This window comes from Urocampus carinirostris, chromosome 18 (genome assembly GCF_059441175.1).
Source record: "Urocampus carinirostris isolate Australia breed hairy pipefish chromosome 18, RoL_Ucar_1.0, whole genome shotgun sequence".
Taxonomy (NCBI): Eukaryota; Metazoa; Chordata; class Actinopteri; order Syngnathiformes; family Syngnathidae; genus Urocampus; species Urocampus carinirostris.
In genome coordinates, this window is record NC_142366.1 from 5,616,157 (window position 1) to 5,642,046 (window position 25,890).

Here is a 25,890-nt window from a genome sequence, read left to right on the forward strand (position 1 = left end):
TGTTATGACATTTTTATTTGAGGCTTGGATTATGACATGCAAACAAAAACAGTATTATACAGTCCTGTAGAAATCACCTTATTAATAAATCATAAATGGCTTTTATATTTTAGCGCTTTCCCACACACAAATCATGATAAGTATATTAAATATGAATGCAAATAGGCATTTGAGCAGACAAATTTAATAATCACCATTTCATCCCACATAAGGCTGAGGAAAAGGATTCTGATATGAAATTCCTCATGAATCGTTTGTGTACCATTCATGATCATTTGGTCCATTTGCTACAATGTGCGCACATAATTATGTTGAGGCACTTCTATGTGGAGACCACCAGGATGTACCTTAGCAATTGCTAAGCTGCTAAAAGCAGTAAATTTAATTCACTTGCTTTTTGAGTTGCAAAATTTTCTAAAACTGAAGTTTAAATGGGATTGAAAGAGACATTGGATGATGTTAATTTATCTAACTCATTGAACTTGACTCTTAACGCCCCAGAGTGTAATGTTTGACCACTAGATGACACTTATCTAATGTCTAAGGAAAACTAGTGCCACAGAACACAGCATAGCAGCAAGTTGCTATATAAACATGGGAACAACCTTAGGAAGGAATTCCACTATGTAAAATAAAACATTTCTCGACCTATATATTTTTTCCTAATAAAAAAATTGGTGTGTTTAGGCATTTGTGCCTAGTATTCAAATCATCCATTATCTACATCGCTTTTCCTCAGTAAGGTCGCGGGGTGCTGGAGCCCATCCCAGCCATCTTTGGGCAGTGGGCAGGGGACTCCCTGAACTGGTTGCCAGCCAGTCGCAGGGCATTTTGAAATATGTTTTTTTTTTTTTTCAACAAATGAAAGATTATTTTTGTACCACTGGGACTCACTAAATATTACTCACTGTACCTTTAACTAATATGCATGTAAGAAATAACTACTCAAAATTACAGTATATATCTGTTGAGTATGACCAATTATTTCCTTAACTTAAAATGCAAATTGACCGGAAATATTTTTGCAACCTTAATAGCAAAGTTATGAGCAAAACAGTTTTTTTTACACATCTTCCTTCTACACTATTAAATGATTACATCATCTTGTTTCAGCAGCATTGCTCTGGGCGACTAGAGTGAAAGATTAAAAATCACATCAGAGCTCAGATAAACATCTGGCCTGATTTGTGCAGAGTAAGCCCTACTAACTATAGAGACCACCTTGGTAATAAACAATGTCCTGCATCATCGTATTCTTTAGTATGCACATTTCCTCACACGACTTCTTTAGTGCAAAAGCAAACATGGGAAGCGGTTTAGCCGCTCATTCACCGGCCAGGAATTTCCTTCATGGATGTCCTTGTTTCAGTTCAGTCGTCTTCAGGAGGAATAAAAGCAAATTGCATTGCATTGTTATATCAATGCTATTTTTTCTCGGCAAGTTAGGCATTTTTTTAAGAATAATGTAGTTGACTACCTCCTTCTTCTCTGCATGCAGACACTGATGAGCCATTGCACCACAAAGGGCCACATGATAGCAAACGCTAAACTTCTGGGAGAAATGTCAAAAGGCCACCAAGATGGTCTCTGCAACATCAAACAAAATGTACAGAGATTTTCGTCTTCAGCATTTCAAAGTCACATCATATGAGCTTTAGATCTAAGATGGCATGTGTGCACTTTTACCGGACTGTTTTTATTAACTGGGGTGGACAGGTGAACAGGAGACATGGCTAATGACCTAGCCTGAAAAGAAAAGGAAAAGTGTAAGTCAGCATGTAAATTAAGTGTCAAAATTCCTCATAGTTGCAAAAGAAGGTGGGTGACCTGTGTGGCAGTGAGGGCCTCTAGTGTGTGGAGCCTCTCCAAAACGCTTCGCATATCATCTTGCAATTGGGCCAGCGCCGCCACAATCTGCTCATTTAGGCTGCCCAAAGGAGTACCGGATCCACCACGCCGCTCACCTCCATCGTCGCCACCGCTGGCTTGGGCGGGCTTCAGCGCTCTGAGACTGCCCCGGTGGGACCTGGTACCTGAGAAGACAACAGCCATTGGTCAATCTCAATAATATCTGCTATCCCACTTGTATTTCGATTCCCCCCCCCCCATTTTTTTACCTCTGCCGCCTCCAATAGCGGAGTTTGGTATTTCCACATTGAGCCTTGACCTCTGTGTTGCACTACCACCGAATTCACCATCCTCACCACCACACCTGATGCCCTCTGGCACTCCCTGGGCATCCTCACAGTCTCCCTCCTCTTCCTCCTTCTCCTCTTCATCCAGGTCTTCCAGAGAGAGATTCTGCTCAGTGCTCTTTTAATATTATACCAGAAAAATATAGCTTGTAATTGATAGGTCACCGTTGTACATATACAGTATTTTCACAAACAGTGGCTTTCAGTCTCATATCTGTTTGGTTGTAGAGCGCGAAATTGAAAAAGTACATCTTTAGCATTTTTAAGATGTATTATATTCAAATGATTTAGAACTATTGAGCAAATTTCATTCAATTTCTAAATCATTAGATTCTGGTGCCAAAATATAAAGGAAACATTTTTGTAAGATGTGTTTTTATATTGCGTTTTTACTAATGACTAATAATAATAAATAATTCCCCAGACCTATAAAAGGTGATGTGAATAAAATTTATTTTTGAGGAAATAGTGGTTCATTCTTGCCTCGTCCTGCCCGAACTGGTCCACCGAGTCACAATAGACTTCGCTGTCTGAGTCGCTGGCGAGCTGGGAGGGGCCTGGCACATCTTCACTGGCATCTGAAGGGGGCGGGGGCATAGGTCAAAAAAGGGCCTCATAGATCATTGCTAAAGTCTAATTTTAGTGGCTTCTTTACCAGCATGGTAACCGTTGAGAAGAGGCCGACTTTCTAGTTCATCACGTGGTGGGAGCGAGTTGTTGCCGTTTGGTAAATGTGTAACACTGCCATTGGCCATCTTGCCGTTTTGAACACAATGGGATCTTGGTGACGATTTCTTTTTCGACAGTGAGGCTGTCAATAAACATGATCAATGTTAAAGTCAACACTTTTCTTGATGGAAATTTTCGGGTCACCTTGTCTGAGCTCGTCTTCTTCCTGCAAGTCATCATCGGATGTTTCTTTGTTCTTAGGCGCGACCTTGGCAGGCCGTGTCTCAAGCGTTCCGTTCATTTCCATTGTCCTGATGATGTTTTTGGCCATGCTCTTTGACGACATGGTGCTGAGGCTTGTTCCGAAACCTAATAGAAGAGACGTTTCTTGAATGCCAACAAAACACATTCGGCCAACTGGTTATGCAAAAACACTTTTCATATTGGCCATTATTTTGCAAGGTAAAACTTCTAAAACGAAGGAACCTCTAAAGTTCACAACACATGATTTTGTTGATGTTTGACCAAAGTTCTAAGAAAAACATACCTATAACACTGCAAAGATTGCAGTAGCTACGGGAATGCTTTTTATTGTGCTTTAATCCAGAACACCAAGCATTCAATTGGTTAATTCTGTTGGCTGTTTATTTAAAAATGTATTAATGGAATATCCATGTTTACATTTAAATAAATTAAATAATTGCTTTATCAATTTACTCTTGAAAAAAATATATTTTAACACATGCTTTATGATAATATCAAATAATAGATGTCTTATACTACCACATGTAATCAACTAAGATATCTTGGCACCTGCCAGTCTCTTTAAAAAAAACAAACAAAAAAAAAAACAGAAAAAAAAATTACAAACCTACATGTGGCAAAGTTCTTACAGTTATTCCTTTACCAACTATTCTTTGCAGATATCGGTGGTGATTGAGACAAGAGGTTCCGCTGTGTGTTCATGAAGCCACAAGAGCATAAAACACCCTTAATATGCACCTCTACTTTGTACTTTTAGATAATTAGTATTAACAGCTAGTTGTCTAAAAACTACTGAGTCCCTAGTACTTGCCTTCAAGTTGCCTAGCAAACTGTGTCAAGCGGGCTGGGCATGCATGTGACAGATGGAAAGATTGTTATTTCGTGAACCCCTGTAATAGCATTCATTCCTACATCAATGAGGGATGAGTGGGGTTTTTTTGTTTAATGTTGGATCTGTATTTTGCAAAATTTCCATTGATCATAGGTGTGTATCATGTAGTCTTGGAATTTTACAAAAGAGTCCAACCTGCACTAAGGTCTGATATCTGCGAGATCTTTTTTTTTTCATCCACCATTTCATAGAAGGGTCCCATGATCCGCAGGAGTTCCTCTACTTCGCCTGTCATTGGCATGCCCTCCAGAATCTGCCCACATACATCAATAAATTGATTTCAACGAGTAATAAAAGGACTGTTTGGGAACAAAAACATACCAGTTTCATTTCGTCAACGTAAGCGGTCATTGCTTCCTCTTTAGTCATTTCACCCAGAGAGTTCCATGCATTCCTTCATTAGTGAAAGCACAACAAAATGAAAAAAGATCTTAAATAAGCACTGCAAAACAGAGTGTTCTCATGGATTGGCTCTTTTGATAATAGGTCAGCCTGTTCCCCAAGGCTACCCGCACTCCCAAAATAAGTGTCAGTGTTTCCTGAAAGTCTTGTTAAACATCCTCCAAAATAATACATTGTGTTATGAGAAAGTGTAAGTAAAAAGATCATCTAATTTTGCAGCTCCCAAGAGATTAGGTGGAAATCGCCAAGCCTAAACTTGTAGGCAAGCGAGGCCTATAGTCCACAGGTCAACAAACCCATAGGGAACATAGCATGTCCACTGTTGTTTGAGAGCTGTGAGTTGTGCAATATATGCAAGCTTGTTGGAGCTCTTATGTAAATGAATGAGAAAGTGTAAGTAAATAAGACCTGGGTAAATAAATACATTTGATTAGAGTGAGTTTGGTTCTTTTTTACTTCTCACTCCACATTTGTCATACTCTACCATTTCTGTGAAGCATTTCATTCAGCATACTTTTTACTCATAATTATTTTCCTACCATTTTGCTTTGCCAAAAGCGTCCCAGAATCCTGGACGAACAATGTTACACTTTCCAACGGTGGCTTGCTTGTAGTAACTGTAGAACTTGAGCATCATGTCATTGGATGGCTGAAAAGAACCTGGAAAAATATGTTTGAACATGAATAACATTGATTTTATTTTTATTTGTTCATAATCCTACCTTTCGTTTTCTTTGGTTTCTTTACAGATAGGGAAAGAACAGTTTAAGGCTTATAAAATAATAGGAACGTTTAATGTTTTTGAGACTATGAGCCCTTGAGAATTATATTTTGTACTGTTTTACACATTTACCAGATACTCATATCGCAACAGAGTATGGGTCACACAGTGGACTGCAATCTTGCTATTGATGTATCATGTAATTATATCTGTATGAAATGTTAGAAACTCTCATAGTGGTTGAAGTATGGAGAACCTTACAGGGAATCATCAACACAGCCCAGAAACTCATGGTCTGCTCTCTTTCCAGCACGGAGAACATTTTTAACTTTATTAAAGACCCTTCTTACGCCTAAACTGGTTGTGGAGATTGTACGCGAAGTTGTAATCAATGAAAGCAAAGACAATTCTATTGTATCCAATGCGACGAGTTGCTGCCAAAGTCTGCAATGCAAAGTGGATTATGCCTATTTAAATCCAGAGCAAGGCAACGCTGTGTCTTCAAGGACGTCGTCACGGGCTGTTTCTTATTTTTAGAGTTATGTCAACACAAAATCAACTGGATTGTCCCGAATCCCCCCCTCCAGTTGTGACTCACCGTCCGGAGGCAAACTCTTGATGACTTTGACGGCGGCGTCGAACCTTAACTGGGTCAAAGGCGTCTGCTCGTCTGAATTGACCGAATGGGCCACTTCCATCGTGACAAGAAGCTACACCAAAGACACAAAATGTTGGTTTATGTCGTCATGTTTGTTAACGGTCAAGAGTGACAAGCTTGCGTTGTTATTAAGCAGAGTGAAGGAAACACACGACGATTCTCCTTGGATAAAACCTTTGACAGACTGCTTATATCAAATATAATAATTGTGTTTTGGAGTATCAGGATATTCAAATATATTGGTCTTCCTTACCGTTAAACCTGTGACAGTTTATCTGCGTGTCAGAAGGCGAGCAGCCTTAATCCTTCCTTCCGACGCCATGAACAGTACAGAAGTGTCAAACAGGTACGCGGCACCTTGGGAGTTGTAGTTTTTTTCATGTGCTATGAATAACCTCATCGGTCACTCTTTTGTTCAGAACATAGAAAAAATTCTCCATAAATAGATGCATTCAAAGTGAAATTGTAAAATAATTAGGACGTGGTTGCTGGTTGATCGATTGCTCCAAAATAAAGACTACAGTTACCAGCATGCTCTTTTCCGAGCCAGTGGGCGAGTCATTCACACATTTCAGGCAAGGGAGGGGCCACTCCGTGTTCCAGGGGCTGGAACCAAACTGGTGGCTGCTCTACTCGAAGGGAAGTAGGCGACGAGACAACGACCCTCGGTGGAGACATGTAAAGATGGCAGAGCTACAAATGTTGCTCGACGAGGAAATCCCGGCCGGTAAAAGAGCGCTCGTCGAGAGTTACCAGAACCTTACACGAGTGGCGGACTACTGTGAAAACAATTATGTGCAGGTAAGCTACAGCGAAGCTAACTTGCTCTTTTGTGGCGTAAAAAGGCGGAGGTTTTGGACGCTTGTTGGCACCGGAAATATGGCGAAATATAAGTGCTTGAGTTTACGAGGCGTCATTTACGACCCACGGTGGCGATTTTTGACGCGTTCTCACGGAGGGTGTGTCTACTTTTCTTCTGTTCGAAAAAGCCGTGTCGGTTAAAAACTGCCGTCACGCGGGGCCCTGGTTTACAGCCAGTCCGTGAACGCGTCTCAGCTGTTAACTTGCTTTTATTTCACATGGAGACCCTCAAAATAAGTCACTTCATTCCACACCTTGACGTCACATTGCTTGAAGAATCCGTTTCAAACACTGTAATAGCCAATGAACTGTGTTTATAGGACTTTCTGGGGGATACTACAAAAACATTACTTTCTAAATTGGAACGTTCACTGACCTAACGTAAATTCCCATGTCCGATGTGTGTTGATGTTGCTGCATTATATCGTCCCACTAATATCATAACTTCCTACATAATTTTTGGACAAAATAAATGGTAAAAAAAAAAAAAAAACACGAGAGAAAATGCCCAATTCAAGTTCATGGATTAATGAGGTTTATCTGCAAATTGGCTCACTTGGGCACCTGTGCAGCTTACCATTAGAAGCTGACTTTGTAAAAATTCTCAATTTGGCCCAAAAATGACTTGGAATGTTATCAGTTGACGATATCCAATTTATTTGTGCATATGCGTGGTAATCCGTAAAAGGTATGGTTTCGTGGACAGACAGTCGCTCTGCAGGCTCGATCAATAAGGATATTGATTCCCTTTTTCACTACTTGACAAACTACTTGGTGGCTGTCATATCTGCCAGCTGCACAACTGCTGTTGGGTTTGACTCATCACTTTGCTCCTGCTGTCTTGTTTTTCTGAACATTTTGGCACATGAGTGGCACTTGGGGTTTGTTTTGCGAAATGTGACAGCTTTCTTGAGTGAGAACGTTGCAGCAGGAAAGGGAGAGCAAGAGGCACCATATCAGGCAGAGAGGGTGTGCCAATAGCAAATGCACACCCTCCTAACCCCACAGGATTCCCTGTAATTTAGTTTTTCTGCCTAGGCCACTATTTGGCAGTGTGTATGCACCACCGCCATGAGGAACATTCATGTCAATTCTAGCTTTCTGGTCCACTTTGACATATTTGGGATAATGTGTTTGCTCTGGTAGCAGTTTTTTTTACCTAAAATTGTTTGCCCAATTGATCTTAAAATATATTGTCATGGAGATCTTAAACACCACATTCAAATGTAAATAATATAACTTACTTAATGAGGAGCATGGTTATTTAAAATTAATATTTGTTAAATTTAAAATATGTTGTATCTTTTGTACTAAGGATCCCTTTAAGACGTCTTTAGTCATTTCACTCTGAGAGTTCCATGCACTTAATCTCAATTAAGTATTTTGCCCATTTGAATTATGTATGTCCAGTCAATTTATTTCTTAGGGCAAAATCTTAAGCTCTTTTTATCTGGATATGCTTTATCAGTTCATACAACAGGCTTAGTTATGACAGTAGAAATAGCCTGATCTTTTCATTTTCTTCCACGTCTGTTTTTGTTTTTTTGTTTTTATATTTCTGCCTCATCCTTATTTTATTCATAAATCATTTATCTTTATACCATTTATCCAGATAATATTGGTGTGGATAAGCCTCCCTGAGGTCCCTTTCCTTACGTGGTTGGTCTGTGCCTCGCCATGGTTGGTCTGTGACTCACGCATTGTTGGGAGGAGACGGGGATTACAGATGCAGCCCTATTTACGAACGTGATACGTTCCGGATGATCGTTCATAAATTGAATTTGTTTGTAAGTTTCTTCTGCTTCTTCTGTATACGTAACCTGTATTGTTTGTACTAAAAAACAACATTTAATAATATGCTCTATAAAGATAAATAAAGTTAAACCTAACCTACTTTTGGAAGATGAGCTTCAAGAGTTAGGTGACTCCCTCCTTCTTGGTAGAAAGTGGCCAAAAAAAAGCGATTGAACAATTTTCACAACCGCATCAAGCTTTCTTATTCCACTTTCATTTCAAAATACACCTACCATATTGAATAGATGCACGAGATATTAAACAACAAAAATGTCAAAGTCCTTGGCGCGCCGGAGATACAGTATAGTATGTTTACACACAAACTAGGGAGAGGAAGTTGGATTTCTTCTTTGGGGTGGGCACTGGGTGAGGTCTCACAGCGCCACACGCCAGTAGCGGTGGAAAAAAACACTACCGAACTTTCCTGTACTCGGAAAAAGGTGCACAATACAAAATCTAACTTACAGCAACATCCAAGTATTTTTCAACATCCTGAAATTTTTTTTGTATCTATTGTTTTTCGTAACTCGAATGTGTCAGTAGGGAGCGTCTGTGTATTTTCTTACTGTACATACAATGTTTTATACAGCATTTAGTTTTGCAATTTATTCTGAGAAAAGTGTTATCTAAATTAGTTTTGATTTGATTTACTGCCGCATTACTGCAATGTTGGCTACAGTACCAATGCAAAAAACCCCCCATTAATTACACTTATATTTTTATTTTAATCACTATTGGATACTATTTCCCCCAAATTTTATTTCTAAATATAAAATTAAGTAAAACTGGTTCTGAATGTACTGTTTTCGCTTAAATGTCTTAAAATAGAACACCGCTCATACTCTTAAGTATTTTGTTATCTCTTGAATGTGAAAAAACAGGAAAGCCGTTGAGGACAATCACCGGCGATTAACACGTGGTTATGCTGGCTCAATTATTAGGACACTTCCTGAGGAAACGCAAGGCATAGGGTAAAAATAAAGCGTACGCCTTAATCACCATTGCGTTATTTTTATGCTCATTCTGTGTTTTATTATTTGAGTTCCGATAGTGGCAAGCCAGAAAGAGAAAGTTGAATAAGAGGAGAAAGTGTTTGGAAGGGTTGCATTGACAAGTTTCTTCAAGCTGAGGCCTGTTGTTGTGTGTGTGTGAGCGTGCACATGTCATTGTAGATTTGGAATAGACAGACAGGGGGGAGCTTATGAAAAGTGCGCTGCCAGTCCGACACTTCACATAGCAAGTAGAGGAGCTTAGGATTTTTTCTCAAGAGGTGCGTCTTAGTCTGTCATGGTGGTCATAAAATGGTACGTCGACTAGGAATAGAAAATAACAGGAATTCTCAACATTGGAAATTATCCTAGGAAAGGATTACAGCGTGACTTTAAAACAAATAAGTGGGCTTTAAGGTGCAATTGTTGTCAGATTAGTATTTAAACTGTTCTCATCATTTTTTTGTTAGTTTGACATCACCGAACCAAAAACCACGCCTGACAGGAAGTGGTTGCTGAATACTAGTCACACAATGATCATCATCAGTAGTTCACAGACAAAAATTGGAAGAGGGACCTAAACGATCAACAAATTGAATTCATAAGATTTCTCTTTTCATAAACACCCGTTGTTACTGTTTTTTGAGCTCCAAACCTAAACGTTCTAAAAGGTATGATGACAACCAACAGCTGGATGTGCATTCAAGAAGTAAGCAAAGTTGAATAAAGTTCATTAATATATTTTTTTAAGAATTAGTTAAAAAATGTACACAAAAATGAAAAAGTATCTGGTAGCAATTTTTAATCTGAAATATTGACCTACATTTACTGTGTTGTAGGCAGATAAAGTGAACCTGGGGCCATACAATTCCAAAGTCATTAAGCAAAGGTTAATAAGTTTGAGGCAAGGCCGAGTTCTTCTTTTGTGACACACCAAAGAGTTCTAAATTGTGTTCCGCCAATCCGTTAAGGTCACAGAGGCCTTCTGGTCTGCCTCCGCGTTGTTCCTTTTATCAGGTGTCTTTCCTCTGTCTAATATTTTTCTTCTTCTTTTTTTTCAATTTTCCTAGTCCTTGCAAATGCAAAATTTGTAGCACCAAGTGTTTCTAGTCTTAATCATCTGTTTTTGTTTAGTCTTTATAGACAGTATTGTCTTCTCCTTGTCATTTTTGTTTAAGTTGCTCTCTTGGACATCTTTTTATTTGCTTTAATTTTAGTTGTTTCAGTTTTTATTTCATACATTTATTATATTTGTGTATTTGTTGTTTTTAGGGTTGAATATGGAAGTTACACGAATGATACTATTTCTACTTTGATAACTAAGCCTGTTGTATGGACTGATAAAGCCTAGCCAGATAAAAAGCTTAAGATTTTACCCTAAGAAATAAATTGACTGGGCATACATCATTGAAATGGGCAAATGACTTAAATGAGATTATGTGCATGGAACTCTCTGGGTGAAATGACTAAAGACGTCTTAAAGGGATCCTCAGTACAAAAGAATACTTTTTATCTTGGATACTTGGTTTCCAATGCAAGCTGCTTCTTATCAAAGTCCAGGTGGTATTTTGCCTCGAATGATGAGAGGTGATGGAAAAAAAAGTGAAACGTAATTGCATTTTTGAGGATATTTTCCTTGTTAATGTTATGTGTTGTATATGAAGGCCAAGAAGCGGTACTGAGTAATCGCACGACATCTGTATTCCTAATGAGCTTCCGGGTATCAAATGTTTCCACAAGTCCCAGATCAACAGCTGTCCTGCTGAGATTATAGTGAGCAGTAATCAGCGTCGAGTGCATCTTTGCGTGGGCAATAGCCTCGTGAGATCGTAACATAAACATATCAGTTCTCTCAATTTCAAAAATGTTAATTTTCTCTATGTACTGTCTGTCCTCTGACAGCCCAACACCCCAACAGCACTTTAACTTTTTTTAGTAGATTCCAGGCATTCTTGAGATGTCCTTGTAGTTGGGCCTTCTCCAAACGCGTGGGAAGACAAGTGTGTGGGATTGTGTTGCTGTGGCGTCAGGCTTTCCAATGTAAAACAAAAACAATTTTTTTTTTGTTTTAATAGTAAATGCACACTAGAGGTTGTTATGTAGTGTCTCATTCATGTCGATGCGTCAAGATCTTTTTCCCTACAAGCCACGTGAACTCCTCTTTCCACGATGCTTTTAATTTACGTTTACCTTTTGTAGCATCATCAAATCTACTGCCTTCAGCTATATCTGTGAAATTGTGCCAACGCTACAATTTTAGTGGCTTCTTCCTTCTGTGTATCTTAAAATCCGGAATATAGGCCGCAAATTTTCCCCCCAAGCTTTCAACCCTGCGGCTTATGCATATTTTCTAACGGCCGCCAGGGGCAGACAAGCAGAAAAGCTAAGATCAGAGTAAGACATGTGGAATATTTGTGTTGAAAAAGACGCAAGTTTAATGTAACATCGCGCTTTGTGAATAAATGTAAATGGTCTGCATTAATTATAGCACTTTTCATGTCAATAAAGACCCCCCAAAGCACTTTACAATGTGTTTCACACGTTTCCTTTTTACACACTAACTAACCGGATAAAACTATTATGAACAATAGAAAAGGTGTCAATCAAAAGGGAAGCGCTAACTACCATATTGGGAATAATTTTACAAGTGTTTTTTTGTGAACAAAAATAACGAGGCTTTTAACTAGGACAAGAAAGTTTGATCACATTAACCCGATTTTAGCTAACCTGCATTGGCTCCCTGTTAGATTAAGATGTGATTTCAAGGTTCTGTTGGTAGTATACAAAATCTTGCAATTTCCGATTTATTTTCCCCCTATGTTCTGGTCCGGAGCCTTCGCTCTGAAAATGCTGTTCTACTACTGATCCCAAGAGCCAAGAAGAGATCTCCAGGTTCAAGAGCGTTCCCCATTCGGGCCCCGGTGCTGTGGAATGCTCTTCCCCCTGAGATTCAATCTGCAACCTCAGTGGAAATGTTTAAATCTAAGCTTAAAACACATTTCTACTCTATAGCATATGAATAACCTGTATTTTTTGTTGACAATATCTGTGAATCTGTGTATTATTTGCCCTCATGTATGTTTTAGATCCGGTGATGGTGTAATTATAGTCTGTGGTTTTCAATAATCTGTGGTCTGTGCAGCCCTTTGAGACTCTTTGTGATTAAGGGCAATATAAATAAACATGACTTGACTTGTGTTGAAACGAACGGATCACAAGAAGCAACGTCCAACGAAGCAGAATTTTTTTAAGGTGGATTCCTATTAATCTGCCTGCATTGTAGTGTGTTCTGAGTAAATATTTTACATGGTTTGATTCTATGGAATGTCCTTGATGTAACGAAGCTATTTTTGTGGACATTCAAAGATGTTGAAGACGGCCAGGGGGCATAATGGTGAATTACCTCGGCTTTATAGTTTTGGGGTATCTCGTTTCAGACTGATCTTAATGTTTCTCTGAGTATATTTTGAAATGGTCATCATATCTTAAATCCCAAGAGTTTAAGCTTTCCAATGATTTGTGGCGTGACTTATTTCAGTAACTATTGATATCGTACACGTATTTGTTTATCAAAAGTCCGGCGGCCCACCTGCGGGCCGTTGGAACGTTAAGGGATTAAGGTGCCAGTATTTTTGAAACTCTTGTGTACCTGTACGGTCTTTCTTTGTAAATATCCCATGTTTTAATGTGGGTACATGCGGCTTATAGTCAGGTGATGCTTATCTATTTACAAAATGTTTTTTTCTTTTAAAAATGTACAGGGTGCAGCTTATAGTCAGGTGTCTGAATTTTATGGTAATAAGTATTTCATTCCAACTACTTTAGCTCCCAGTCTAAGATTTGTTGGGAGCGTAAACACTTGGGTCTCACACTCTTTTAGTTTTCTTAAATGTAGATGAGCTGGTGGCGGCTGCAAGTTTCTTCAGTGTTTTGTCTATTGAGAAATAAAATCTCAGTCTGGACACCTTCCGAATTGAAGCCCCAAAAGCGCTTTGTTTTTCCACATGTTTGAAAGTAGAGCAGATTTTCCCGGTTGAATTGGATTACACATTTGATTAAAGGCATGTGATTCTAAGGTTAATACTACCACCTAAATTTGACCAAGCAAATATAAATCTTCTCCCTCTGACTTTTCCTCTACTTGTTCCAGTCTTATTTAACTATTTAAAGAACTACTCTCTTTCTGTTATGTGCAAACATTTTCTTTTTTAATTCTAAGTGAATACATGTTTTTGAGGATGGCCATTGATAACAATCGTCTACTATACATCCTAGGAGGCGTTGACCCATTTGCGAATCATAGCTAGAAGAGAATAAACATTGTCTGAGCGTGAAATGTAGGCCAGCACTCGTGCAGTGACAAGTGGGATTTAGGAGACTTGTGCGCTAGCAATGCCTGAATCTGTTTGATGCCGTTTTTGAACACAACCAAACCACAATTGTCGCCGGGATTTTTAGTTTTGAGACTTAAGGGGTCATCTGTGAAAATCGTGGATACGGTGAGAGGAACGAAAGTTTCTACTCAACATAAGAAAATCCTGTTACAAATATAATTAAAGAAGTGATAATATATTCTAATGTACTTTAAAGGGAGAGAATGCTACTGTCCCATCTTCCACCAAAAGAGACTTTGTCTTCTTTGAAAGTGGGTAACCGGGATACCCCGGATCCCGTCTCATACATACATGCGACAGCTAGCACTAAACCACAACTGTGGTTCTGGATTTGTGCACTATCTAAAGCATTGTGGGATTCAAACTCCATCGGCTTTTGTCGATTAGGGATCATGTTTTTGCAACCTGGAGATGGAAAAAGAGCTTGCTCTGTCCACTCCACACATCGGCCCGGTTGCAGTACCTCCGGGAACGGTGCATTCGCAATGATCGCAGCAAGGCTTTAAGGCTAGGACCTTAGCTTGGCCTTTTGGCTGAGAGTAAGAGTTCCGGCTCCTAGGCTTTGTAGCGTATTATGAACTGACCAATAACGGATAATGGATAATGAATAAAGAAGATAGAACAATAACCCTTAAAAAATCCCCCCCATTCCCCCCTACCATAGTTACGGTATCAATGTATTACAAGCGGAGGAAATATAGTGGCAGAAACAATAGTGAGCGAATCTTTAGTCAATATTCCTGATAGCATAGCTTTATAATTTCTTCCGGAACCTGCAAATTTCTCAAGTCAGTAGAAACCTAGTAAGGGTGGACGCGAAATGTTGGCGATCTATGAGGAAGTCAGGAGCCCCGTTCCAACGACGCACAGAAAAAGTTTCTGATTTGTGAGAGATAATGGCATATGGAGGATACACAATGAGAGATCCAGTACATCAAGATTATGAAACAAGTGGTGTAATTTCCATTTGGTCCAAATCTCTGGCAAGAAACGTGGAAATGTCATCACAAGTTTCAAACATTTCATATACTAGATCACGAATTGCATATCCTATTTATCCCATGATTTACAATTTTTACTTTAATTACAAAGCACCACCTTCGCTTGTATTTGTTTTTGTATAATGCTAATGAGAGCGCAATGATATACTCAAAGAAAGTGAAAAGGGGCTGTAGTAACTTACAACTTCCCCAGCAAATGGTGACTGCATTGGTTACTATGGATATTTGTCTAATTACCTCAAAACACACAAAATAAAGTTATCAATTAATTTTAAACAAATAAGGCATTTTTATTCATACACATTACACATTAAATAAATCTCAGACTATGAAGTACCTGACGTCACATCAGACAAAGTCGATGACCAGTAGGTCACGGTACCATATTGTCTCACTGACCACTAACCGATCCAAAAGCGGCGTGAACTTCAATTTACCAAAAATGAAACACTTGCTTTAGAACAAATAACTGTTCCGGTTACCATCGATCCTCTACACGTTGAGTTGATTGTGAGGCTGTCTGTATGCCTTTATCCCTCTCAAACATTTCTCTAAATTAGTTTTTGGCTGAGGAAAAGGGAATAAACTAACCCCTATCAGTTGGTCTGGATACCTCTGATCTACATTACAAGTCCACCAGACACATTGTCGAACCATTCTGATACAAAACAAGCGTGTATATCACATGTGCATTGTTTGTGATTCAAAGATAGCTCGCTTAAATTGGGAGTCATGGGGTTTTGTCTGCTTCACGTTCTGATATGCTGATAACAAGTACTGTCGGATGTATGTATTCCACTCATGTCTTTTGTGTGCCCCACAGGCCCAGGACAAGAGGAAAGCTCTGGAGGAGACCAAAGCCTACACCACGCAGTCTCTGGCGAGCGTGGCCTACCAAATCAACGCCTTAGCAAACAATGTCCTGCAGCTACTTGATATCCAGGCTTCGCAGCTGCGCCGAATGGAATCTTCCATCAACCACATCTCTCAGGTCATACAAACACACTCGTTGACCATTAACCTGTCTTATTTTTTAATTTAATTTAAATCACAGCGCAATAACTTTACTTGCTTGTGTTTAGTCAGTTTGTGCTTATAACAATGGACAGGTTCCAGCAAAGCTAGACTGAAACTAGTCAAAACATCTTTATAAATCAGTTCTCAGGTCGCTCAATTTTAGGTTGTTTCTTTTCAAAGCTTGACAACACTACACCAGGGGAGGTCAAGCAAATTAATCCCTGTGGAGAACGAGTTGGACGCACGCTACCTCAGGAGGATAATCCGTGGACGATAGAGTGCTTAATCCTTCTGAGAAGGTGTGCAGAACCTTAGTTAAGAATTCAGGGGTATACTGCAGTCAACTATTGATTCAACAGATGAAAAACGACGAAACGTCTGAGTCGGGTCAAAGCTATTCATTTTTGGCATACATTTGAGGAGCAAGGACTTTTAGGTGGGGAAAGATTTTTGAAAAGTTCAGGACATCGACATGTTGCAAATTCAGACATGGTTACCTGAATAGTTTAAGGAAGGGGTATACAAACCTTTCATAAAACTGTCCAGATTTGGTAAGCTGAAAATTTGTGAGGGCCAACCATTTTTATGACACAAACTTTAATAATTTAACTGTCCGTGAAAGTTTTGCAGTGCTTGGCATTCAGTTTTGCAACTTTGTTACTCGCCTTAGTAGCATTTCATTTTTTGATTTCTCCGCACAGAAAGGGGACTCAAGGAAAGTACAATCAGTGTTACAACTCTTGTTGTAGATTTAATTTCCTTTATTGGCTCCACCAACAACATTTAGTCATTCAGGTAGTCGGGTAGGTAAGAAAACTACAATACAATAAACATAACTTACTTTACTTCCATTTCAAGTACCAAATAAACACTAAAGCAATCAAATAATATATATTTTATAGCAAATTTCACTATCGTAACTCCCCACAAATGTTTGAACTGAACAACTACAATACCCATAAATCACTGGACCGCGGAAGTGCGGTCATGGAACCGTGCCAAGTCCAAATATTTGCGAATCACAAAACTGCGTTTCCAAAGAGAACTGCTTATAGTATCAAAAGCAACGCTTGCGCACAGAAATATTAACAACAGTCAAACTACAGCAAAATGAAGGAGGACTTACTGGTGGCGTTTGACGCATGCTAACGTTTTAAGTTCTTGACTCGAGTTCCAATGCACATTACCGTGTGGCGCTCCTGTTTTAAATTTTCAAAGCGCAGTTGTTTCGGATTTTGGTTGAAAATAAAATTGTCCAATTTCCACTTGTCCTAGAAGCGGCGGCCCTCACAGTCAACGTTCCTTTTTTCATTTACAGTTGCCATGTCGGAAATGGGGACGGTGGCCAGAGGGCTACTGCCACCATAATAAAATATTGTCTTACTTTTGGGACAAACTTATTTTTTTGACTTCAGTCAAAATTACTGGCAGGCCACATATCATTAATTTTATGACAGAGGCCGCGGGCCAGTAAAAAAATTGATCATGAGCCGTATCTTGTCAAGTATTTTCATGGCTGATACAAATTATATTGGCTGTGCTTTTCCCACGCGTAAAATATTGTTTTTCCTTTGAACTGAGCTGTGCTCAGAGTGCCACAAATTCTTCTATTATACACTGAAGGTCAGTTTTTCATCCTAATTGAAGCAAAAGTGGACTTGTGGGACTTGGGGGCAAAAGCGCAGTCAAAGGCAGAATTTGATAAGCGAAAAAGCCTAGAAGAAAGCGGTACATTTACACATTTTGCTCATGTCCATTTTACTGAATAGCTTTCAAGCCAACGCACAAGGTCACAAGACATTTTTGTCAATAGGGCGATATTCCTTGTCTGGTTGGGGTTGAAGATTTTAGATAAGAAAAGACTATCAACATTCTTATGCTGATAATGTATATTCAAACGCTCCTCTCTTTTTGCACAAGTTGCAGTGGAGCAAGAGGGAAAGGTAGGGGGTTGATCAGGGGAAAAAAAAACCAGGCTGAAAAAATAAATGATTTTCTACCTTGTGCTGTGTGTGAAGTGGCTGTTAAGAGGCTCCCAACAGGGAAAGCTCTGTGAGCGCAGCGGAAGCCAACAACTCACACTAACAACTACAGAGCGACACCACAATATTAAAGAATGATAGCACAGGCATTCACAAAATCAAAGTACTGTGGTCAGTTGAAACCTGTTGTCAAAGGTCTTTGAGTCTATTAGAAATGGTACCAGTTGCCATTTCCAGATGATTCATTTGTGAGTCACTGAACACAACCATGACTGGCATGCAATAACTTTTGTCTTGTGTTGTCTAGGCTGCACATTCAGAGAAATCCCCTCTTAGCTTTTGTCACCTAGAAAAAAATATGATCAACAAGGTGTGTGTGTGTGTGTGTGTGTGTGTGTGTGTGTGTGTGTGTGTGTGTGTGTGTGTGTGTGTGTGTGTGTGTGTGTGTGTGTGTGTGTGTGTGTGTGTGTGTGTGTGTGTGTGTGTGTGTGTCACAGAACATGAATGCGAGTAGGGAACAAGTGAGTCAATCTTAGTGTTGAAGAAAAAGCCAACCATGAACAGGCTTTTTTAAAAGTAAAACAAAGTAACTGTTGGGGACTAAGTTAGTCAATAAACTTTCAATATCTACCCCACCTGTTCTCACTGCTATGATAAGCTAACTGTAAGATTTTCTCATTCTGCAATTGTTTTCCTGCTGGACATGACTGACCAATTCCTGACTTAGGTTTTATCAGATTGAAAAAAAATAACTGCCTTATTTTGTCACATAAGTATGTGTGGATTATACGCTGTGTTCTTGGATAGAATAACATGTGTTTGTTGTACAGAGGAACTAATAATTTAGAATCTGCCATCAATTGGTGGCACAAATAAGTTAAGTCAAGTCTTTCTAAAATGTTTGGAACCAATCTCAGAGTTTCGAGGCATTTTGCTCCCAGCCTTCGCAACCTTAATTTTCAAAGCACTGTGTGTATGCATTGGGGGTGGCTGAGTGTGTGTGTTTGTCTGGTCATACACTGTCAAGCTGAGTCTTCACAAGGTTTCGACATTCCACTCCTGGCCTTTTGATTGGGCATGCTGCGGGTCGTTTGCTGGTTCTTGTATGTACACAACGGTCCATAAGCAGCGTGACCTGTTTTCCAATGACTGCGCTCCCCTTCAACTCAACACTGTCATTAATCTTAGTGACAAATATCGCAACTGGGAGATGCACATTTATTTATTTTTATAATCTGAGTGCCACTTGTCATACTCTCACAACTAAATAATTTCATCATCCACAGACTGTGGACATCCACAAAGAAAAGGTGGCCCGACGGGAGATTGGCATCCTAACAACCAACAAGAACACTGCGAGGACCCATAAGATAATCGCGCCTGCTAACATTGAGCGTCCGGTTCGCTACATCCGGAAGCCCATTGACTACGCTGTGCTAGACGATGTTGGACACGGAGTCAAGGTGAAGGCACATCAATTTTATTATCTCTATAGCTGGCCCGTAATCGCTGTGATATGCAGTCCAAATTTTATTTCTTCTAATCATTTTGAGTTTCTTTGCTGTGCTTCATTTTATTCGATATTAACTCCTTTATGTTTTGGAGGAAAGTTCATGATATAGCAGTTTTTGAAATAATGAAGGGTGATGAAGCAAAGGTTAACTTTGTAGTTAAAGCCCCTTGTAACATAGTTCTTACCATTCTCAAGCTACCCATCTTTAACTGAAGTGTTTCCACACAGAGAAAGGGAGGGATGATTAGAGAGGGGCAATGGCCTTGGCATTAAGACCGTGACCTAGATTATAAAACGGATATAGTCCAGCACAGCTAACCTGAACATAATTTTCTCAAAAACTGAAGCATCACACTTAGGGCACAAATTTATCCCTGCCTAAGCTTGTGATGAAAAAGGCTAACAATAATGTGTATTTATTGATGGTGCACTAGGCTGGATTGCAGCCACTGCTCCATGTTTTCTTTCCGTTATGTTTTTGTGACATTTACACAAAGGTGAATACTTCTTGATACAATCTCATTCAGGTGTGGTGCCGTAGGTCGCTCTCAGCTCAATATTTACTCATTCCTTTCCCGCCGTCCTATGTTTTTACTTAATGGATTGTGGCCGTTTTGACATGCCCTCTTTCTGTCTCCTCTTTTCTACCCCTTCCACCACGCCACTTGCCCACACTAAGTGGATGAAAGCCAAGGTAAGTTCAATGTCATGTGACCCATTTTGCTGTCATGTATTTTTAATAGTCTCCCTTTTCCATGGAAACCTACATACGACAGTCCTCAACATGCAATCTTTGTTTCCCCATTAGTCAACCTTGTGATAATTTTTCAAACCCTTTGCCCTTTTAGGCCCCTCCTCCCTTTAAAAATTGTGTGTTGTCGTCTTCAGTAGTTAAATAAGAAATGTTTCTCAATTGCACAGATGCTGTAGACCAGGGGTCAGCAACCTTTTCGGTGTGGAGTGCCACTTTCAAATTTCATTGTGAATCAGTTTGCCATCCCAAGATCAATGACTCACACAACATTTTTTTTTTATATCCAATAGAGCTGTAATTTTACACCAGTCCGGATATACATTTAAATCGTATAAATGACCAATTTATCTTCCACTATTCTTGTTCATCAATAAACTAAAAAATGAATGTGAGCAACATGTGGAAAGGCCTGTAGCCATACATGAATTCAACTTTTTACCACAAGAATAAACCATTCTTAATCAACAATAAACTAAAATCAAAAACAAGTGCTATGGACAGCTACCATACAATTCATAAATGAAATCCTATTGCAGAAAATATCAAAACTTGAAACAACAGCAGCAAGACAGAAGGCTACTTGTAAACAAGTGCAACAGAAATAACAGCTGATTTGGTCGCAGATATAAATATTTTTCCGTGCTTTGCTATGCAGTGAGCAATGTGATAACTTCCTTCAGTGGTTGTGATTTTAGCAGTGACAAAGGTTTTTAGGTTCTGCGTTTGTTGGCCGTACCTGGACATAGCGTGTTTTAATGTCACCGCCCTGTCAGACACATTCTTGAATTAATGTTCATGATTCATCTCGTAATGACGTTTAACACTTGAGGTGCAAAGTACACCGCTCTTGAGGCATAACAAACAGCACAGTCATATTTTTATTTTTTTTTTTGCACAGAGCCCCAGTCATTTGTACACGCTGGCTGAAAAGAACGAGATTTTTTTCTCTGGAGGAGCCGTCATGATTTGTTCATTTATCGCGCCGGTGTTTCTGTGCCTGGGTTAAAACACGGATGTTTCATCTTTTGCTAGGCGCGGCGCAGGCACGCACTCACACACGAAGTAGAGGAGAAGGGGCGCTACCGTAAACACGGCGCGCAACTGAAAACGTCTAATTTTCAATTAAAAATGCGCTTTAAAAAAAAAAAATCATTATTATTTGTATTACGTGCACTCGCGTGCCACTTGTTAACCCCACGCGTGCCAGCAGTGGCACGCATGTCATAGGTTGCCGACCCCTGCTGTCGACAAACAAGAAAAAAGCCATAAACAACTGTAGCTGTCACATGATGCTTGCTGCCAAGTAATTTCCCCTGACCTCCACATTGCTTTTAACCGCCCTTTTTTTCTGTCATCCTCCTGACCACAGCAACACGGAAACAATCAGTCAATCCGAGCAGGAACACTATCACGGACCAACCCTCCAACGCAGAAGCCACCGAGCCCGCCTATGGCAGGGCGAGGGACGCTTGGGTGAGACTTTTTCACCATTCAAATGTAAATACCAGACTTTGTAAAAGGTTTCCCGACTGACATTTGTTGTCCTTTTTGGGGGCTTTCTGTAGCCGCAATGCATCTTACAAAACTTTGGAGCCAGTGAAGCCTCCAACGGTGCCTAACGACTACATGACCAGTCCTGCCCGCTTGGGCAACCAGCACGGCACCCACAGCCCTGGGCGCACAGCCTCACTCAACCAGAGGCAACGCACTCACAGGTATGTTAATTTTCTTTCTTATGTCTACAAGACTTTTGAAAAAGGAGTAAATTGGCTCGAAATGGAGATGACAAGCTAAGGTTGAGATGGTCACTTTATAGAACAAAAGTCTTGTATCATTTGAAGTGAAGGGATCATTATCGAAGAATGGCAGTAGACTCAGATGCTGGTTAATTTTTGTTTTGTTTTTCTTATAAAGTACTATATAAATGCAGACCATTTAGCATTTATTCTTCCAGCCAGTGAGGAGTCTCTGTGAGACTCATAAATGGGTTAAGGAAAAAGGGAGAGATAAAATTGGCTTTGGAAAAAAGGGTATAATTTTTTTATTGTGGAGACTGCGTAGGGCAAACCCCCGCTGTTTGTGCCACTAGCGCCTTGGGGCTCCACTGACATGGATCAGGGGAAGAAAAAAAGGGGGGAGGGTGGGAAAAGTGGGATCAAGTAACTGGAGCGGTTGGGAAAAGGGGGTGGGTGGTGATTCATTTGGATGCTAGGTGTTTGAGGGATTTTTGGGCTTCGGTATTTTTCATGCCGGGCTGACCTAGCAGGTGACAAGGGGGGGGGGGGTGTTTCAGTCAAAATTTAGATGAAAGAAAAAGAAGATCAAGGCAGACTCTCTTTTTCCTGTGTCAAAATCATGCTGACGCACATGACACTTTGGTGTCCTCTGCTTCGATTGATTGAATTAATGTGCTGTCAACAAATTCCGGTCCATGTCATGAGCACTTTCTGCCTTTTTTTATTTTATTTTTATTTTTTTTTAACAAAAACAGAACAGAAGGCGATTTCTTGACAATTAGTACCTTTCAAACAATGAAATGTTTTAACACTTTATGGAGGATATTGTGTTAATGTTAGGACAGGTAGAACTAGTGAGTGATTCCTTGCGTACTAATGTGTCTGTGTTTTACTGTAGTGGCAGCAGCGGAGGGAGCAGCAGTCGGGAGAACAGCGGCAGCAGCGGGATTGGCATTCCCATCGCAGTGCCTTCACCCTCCATTCCCAACTCTGGACCAAGTGAGTTTATTTTTCTTTGCTTTACATTATCCAAAGGTTTGAATTATACATCCGTATCTTCACAATAATTTTCACGTAATGCCATGTCATGATATTCTTGTTGTGTCTTTTACATTGATTATGAATTGCAGCATACAACCTATATACCCCACAGGGATTATACAGCATCCTATTGTGCTCCACGAGCAGCACAGTCAAAATAGGCCAAGCTGCATTAATGCAGCGTGCACTGCACATTGATGGACAGGCGGCACATTTTATCGTGTCAACTTGGCTGTGAGATACTTTGCCTAAGAAGACTTCAGGTTAATGCAGCAGCTTGTCTGGTTTGCCAGTGCAGGAAGCGTTTCCATGGAAACAGTCAGTCACAAAGACACAAAAAGGGCTGAGTTAAAAATCTGCACTGCTTAAGTAAAATGTGTTTTTTCTCAACTTTGAGAAGCAGCTAAACTAAACAAAACCAAATAGAATAACTCGGGCTCCAAGTCTCCCTGTTTCCTCACAATTAAAAAAAACTCTCTGCAGTCTCGTACATGAGCTCCCCCCCGGGGGTGCCTCCTCCCCCACCTCCTCTTCCCACCGGACTTGGTCCATCGCCGCCACTGCCTGCTCCTCCTATAGGTGAGACCTGCGAGTGTCCTGCTCGTCATGCATGGGTCATGCCACGCTATTGGTCAGTCAGCCGGAATGAGGTGGACCCTCCAATCGACGTTTTGGTGGTGGTGCTGGTGGACTCTATTCATTTATAATTTTCTTTTAAAGGGGAACACAAATTTTTTTATACAGTGATGTTATTTTATGACATGCATTTTTATTACTGTTTTGTAACTAAATAGGAAAATATCTCAACTGTCATATACCGTATTTTTTGCACGATGAGATGTACCAGCTAGAAGGCTCACCCCCATAAAAAATAGTCCTTTGTGATATTTCTTTTCCATATATAAGGCACCAGCAGACTATAAGGTGCATGGAATTAAAATTACTGCAAGGGCTAAGGTTGTACAAAAAATAAAAAAGTGCTATTTTTGTGCATCAACTGAACAGTTGAGTATACCACCTCTTACCGTTATTACGCAAATCTGGTCAGTGATAAAATGTATTGACTGATAAATAATTGCACAAATATGGTCATGCATTTCCATTTTTTTTTCTGCCTGTAAGGTGCACCAGATAATAAGCTGCACGTTCACATTTTTAAGGATGTTTGGGTGCACCTCATAGTTCAGAAAATACGGTATATAAATTCTCTGCTTCCCTTTGTTCCCATCTGATGAGAATCAAGATTTTTCACGGTTTTGGGTGTCTTTCTCTGTCTGTTCCTATCCTTCACCTCTTTGCTTGCTTCCCGGGCCAATCCGCTATGTCCCTCCTAGCGGTTGCCCCTGGGCCTGGCCTGGGCCCGGCCCCCATGTCGCAGTTTGGCACCATCTCGCGGCAGATCTCGCGGCACAACGCCGCCAACTCATCCGTCTCCATGGTGTCGGCCACCGGCACCTACCGCCGGGCCCCGTCTGTCACCTCACAATTCTCCTTGCAGCAGCAACAACTGCAAATGCAGCAGCAGCCTCATGTTAACGGAGGCACGCCTGCTTACAACCACAACTCAAGTAAGCCTTGCCCCCCATAGTAAGGTAGTGAAGTGCAGGAGTTTTCTGATTTAGGCCTTTTGGCAGGGGACCCCAATCTTTTTTCTGTGAGGGCCACATAACTTGTCCATTCATTGATGAGGGGTCAGTTTGCAAGAGAAAAAGTGTGACGATTGCTGGAGTGTCCAAATATTGTTATATAATATTGTTTTCTAAAAAGCCACAATTCAAAAAACCCATCTGGTTTCTTCACAAAACAAAAGTCATAAATTGAATAATAACACTTAATTAAATGAATAGAAAACAAATAACCGTTTCTGAATTTTTCAATGAACAGAAGTCAGAAATTAAAAAAATTAAACTTAAATATTGACCAAATAACACTCTCTGGGTTCTTAAGAGAAAAAAGTCCTAGGAAGATTAACTTTCTGTTGTGCTGTACAGTGTTTACAGGTTCAGCTTATTTGTAAGAGCATTGGACAGATCAATTGCAAAAAGGCAGTAGATGATCTCTCATTAACACTATTTTTAGTCACGGTATCGGAGACAAATTTTAACTTCATTGTGCCTTTCACATGTTACATGTGAAATTTACATAAAACCTTAAACAAAGATTGTGTGATTAGTTATAACCCAACGCCTTTTCCTGTGTCATTTATATCACTCGTAGTCTGGTTGTAGTTTGTCGCTCGCATCCCTGAGACCATGATTTTAATCCAGGGATCGTGTCCCGTTTCAACCAAAAACCTGCACCCAGACAGTTCTTTTTAGGGTAAAAAAATGCTGTTTAGGGTATATGAAAAGATCAAATATTTTCCGTTATTGTACCGGGGGCTGGACCAAATGTGCAGGCAGACTGTATTCTGCCCGCGGGCCATGGTTTAGGGTTCACTGCCTTATGGGGTAGTTGTTTTTAAATGATGACTTCTGATTTAGAATAGGTTTCAGTTACATGCTAATAATTAAATGACATTCTGTAGATAACTCCTGAAATATACAGACTTCCCCTCCCTTATTAGATAGCCCCCCCGCCTTGCGTTTGCTCAAGGGCTTACCTTCCACTTCCACTTTGGGTGACTGATGCTCTTTTTCATTCCTTCTTACTTTTCGCTGCACACGTGCTGTCCTTCAGCTTGTGTGGCACCCCCTCCTCCCCCAATGCCCCAGCTGACGCCACAGATCCCCTTGACTGGCTTTGTGGCCAGGATGCAGGAGAGCAGTAAGTCTTGCGCCCGTAATTTCTTTAACCAACCCCCTGCTCCCCTCGAATCATCATAGTTTTTGTTCCCTCCTTCCAGCATGTATCGCTCTTTCTGTCATTAAGTTGCCCTCTAGCACTGTTAACAACTTTCTGACGAATTTACCTCAACCAAAACGGTTAATTCCAGGGTCAAGATGGTCATTAATTGACAGAAACACTGTTCTGTCTTATCAGTTATAAGAGTTAGAACAAGTACGAC

General features: G+C 40.1%; 2 protein-coding genes and 1 pseudogene across 8 annotated transcripts in view; 2 read left to right on the top strand and 1 right to left on the bottom strand.

Annotated features, from left to right (window-relative positions):
• acbd5a (acyl-CoA binding domain containing 5a) lies at window positions 1-6,281 on the bottom strand. Of its 2 annotated transcripts, XM_088321942.1 has the most exons (14): window positions 6,055-6,281; window positions 5,742-5,853; window positions 4,962-5,082; window positions 4,342-4,414; window positions 4,156-4,273; window positions 3,940-3,972; window positions 3,069-3,233; window positions 2,851-3,006; window positions 2,679-2,773; window positions 2,118-2,313; window positions 1,828-2,033; window positions 1,687-1,746; window positions 1,478-1,587; window positions 1-1,378 (listed from the first exon to the last, which is right to left on the bottom strand). In XM_088321942.1, the coding sequence occupies exons 2-14, from the start codon at window positions 5,839-5,841 to the stop codon at window positions 1,366-1,368; spliced, it is 1,446 nt and encodes a 481-aa protein (XP_088178068.1). In that variant the 5' UTR covers window positions 5,842-5,853; window positions 6,055-6,281; the 3' UTR covers window positions 1-1,365. The 2 variants fall into 2 exon arrangements, with proteins under 2 accessions (XP_088178068.1, XP_088178069.1); XM_088321943.1 differs by lacking the exon at window positions 3,940-3,972 and having other exon boundaries at window positions 6,055-6,274.
• The window catches only part of abi1a (abl interactor 1a), a 23,384-nt gene continuing 3,449 nt past the window's right edge, over window positions 5,956-25,890 (top strand). Inside the window, exons 1-10 of one of the 6 annotated variants that reach the window (XM_088321936.1) lie at window positions 5,957-6,602; window positions 15,664-15,831; window positions 19,126-19,302; window positions 20,032-20,046; window positions 21,476-21,579; window positions 21,672-21,821; window positions 22,741-22,841; window positions 23,367-23,462; window positions 24,218-24,451; window positions 25,563-25,649. In XM_088321936.1, the coding sequence (XP_088178062.1) occupies window positions 6,333-6,602; window positions 15,664-15,831; window positions 19,126-19,302; window positions 20,032-20,046; window positions 21,476-21,579; window positions 21,672-21,821; window positions 22,741-22,841; window positions 23,367-23,462; window positions 24,218-24,451; window positions 25,563-25,649 (1,402 nt within the window). In that variant the 5' untranslated portion in view covers window positions 5,957-6,332. Of the gene's footprint in view, window positions 6,603-15,663; window positions 15,832-19,125; window positions 19,303-20,031; window positions 20,047-21,475; window positions 21,580-21,671; window positions 21,822-22,740; window positions 22,842-23,366; window positions 23,463-24,217; window positions 24,452-25,562; window positions 25,650-25,890 lie in introns of all 6 variants that reach the window. The other 5 variants (XM_088321938.1, XM_088321937.1, XM_088321939.1 and 2 more) reach the window with 5 other exon arrangements.
• LOC148348190 (U2 spliceosomal RNA) lies at window positions 14,203-14,324 on the top strand (annotated as a pseudogene).

What these genes read in the sequence shown, in the direction of transcription:
- acbd5a (XM_088321942.1), bottom strand. Translation starts at nt 5,841, where the DNA reads ATGGAAGTGGCCCATTCGGTCAATTCAGACGAGCAGACGCCTTTGACC. An exon ending in CAAGAGTTTGCCTCCGGACG is followed by an intron (nt 5,083 to 5,741) that starts GTGAGTCACAAC and finishes ATATTTTTCCAG; the next exon opens with GTTCTTTTCAGCCATCCAAT. An exon ending in CGCTATTGGAGGCGGCAGAG is followed by an intron (nt 2,034 to 2,117) that starts GTAAAAAAATGG and finishes TTGTCTTCTCAG; the next exon opens with GTACCAGGTCCCACCGGGGC.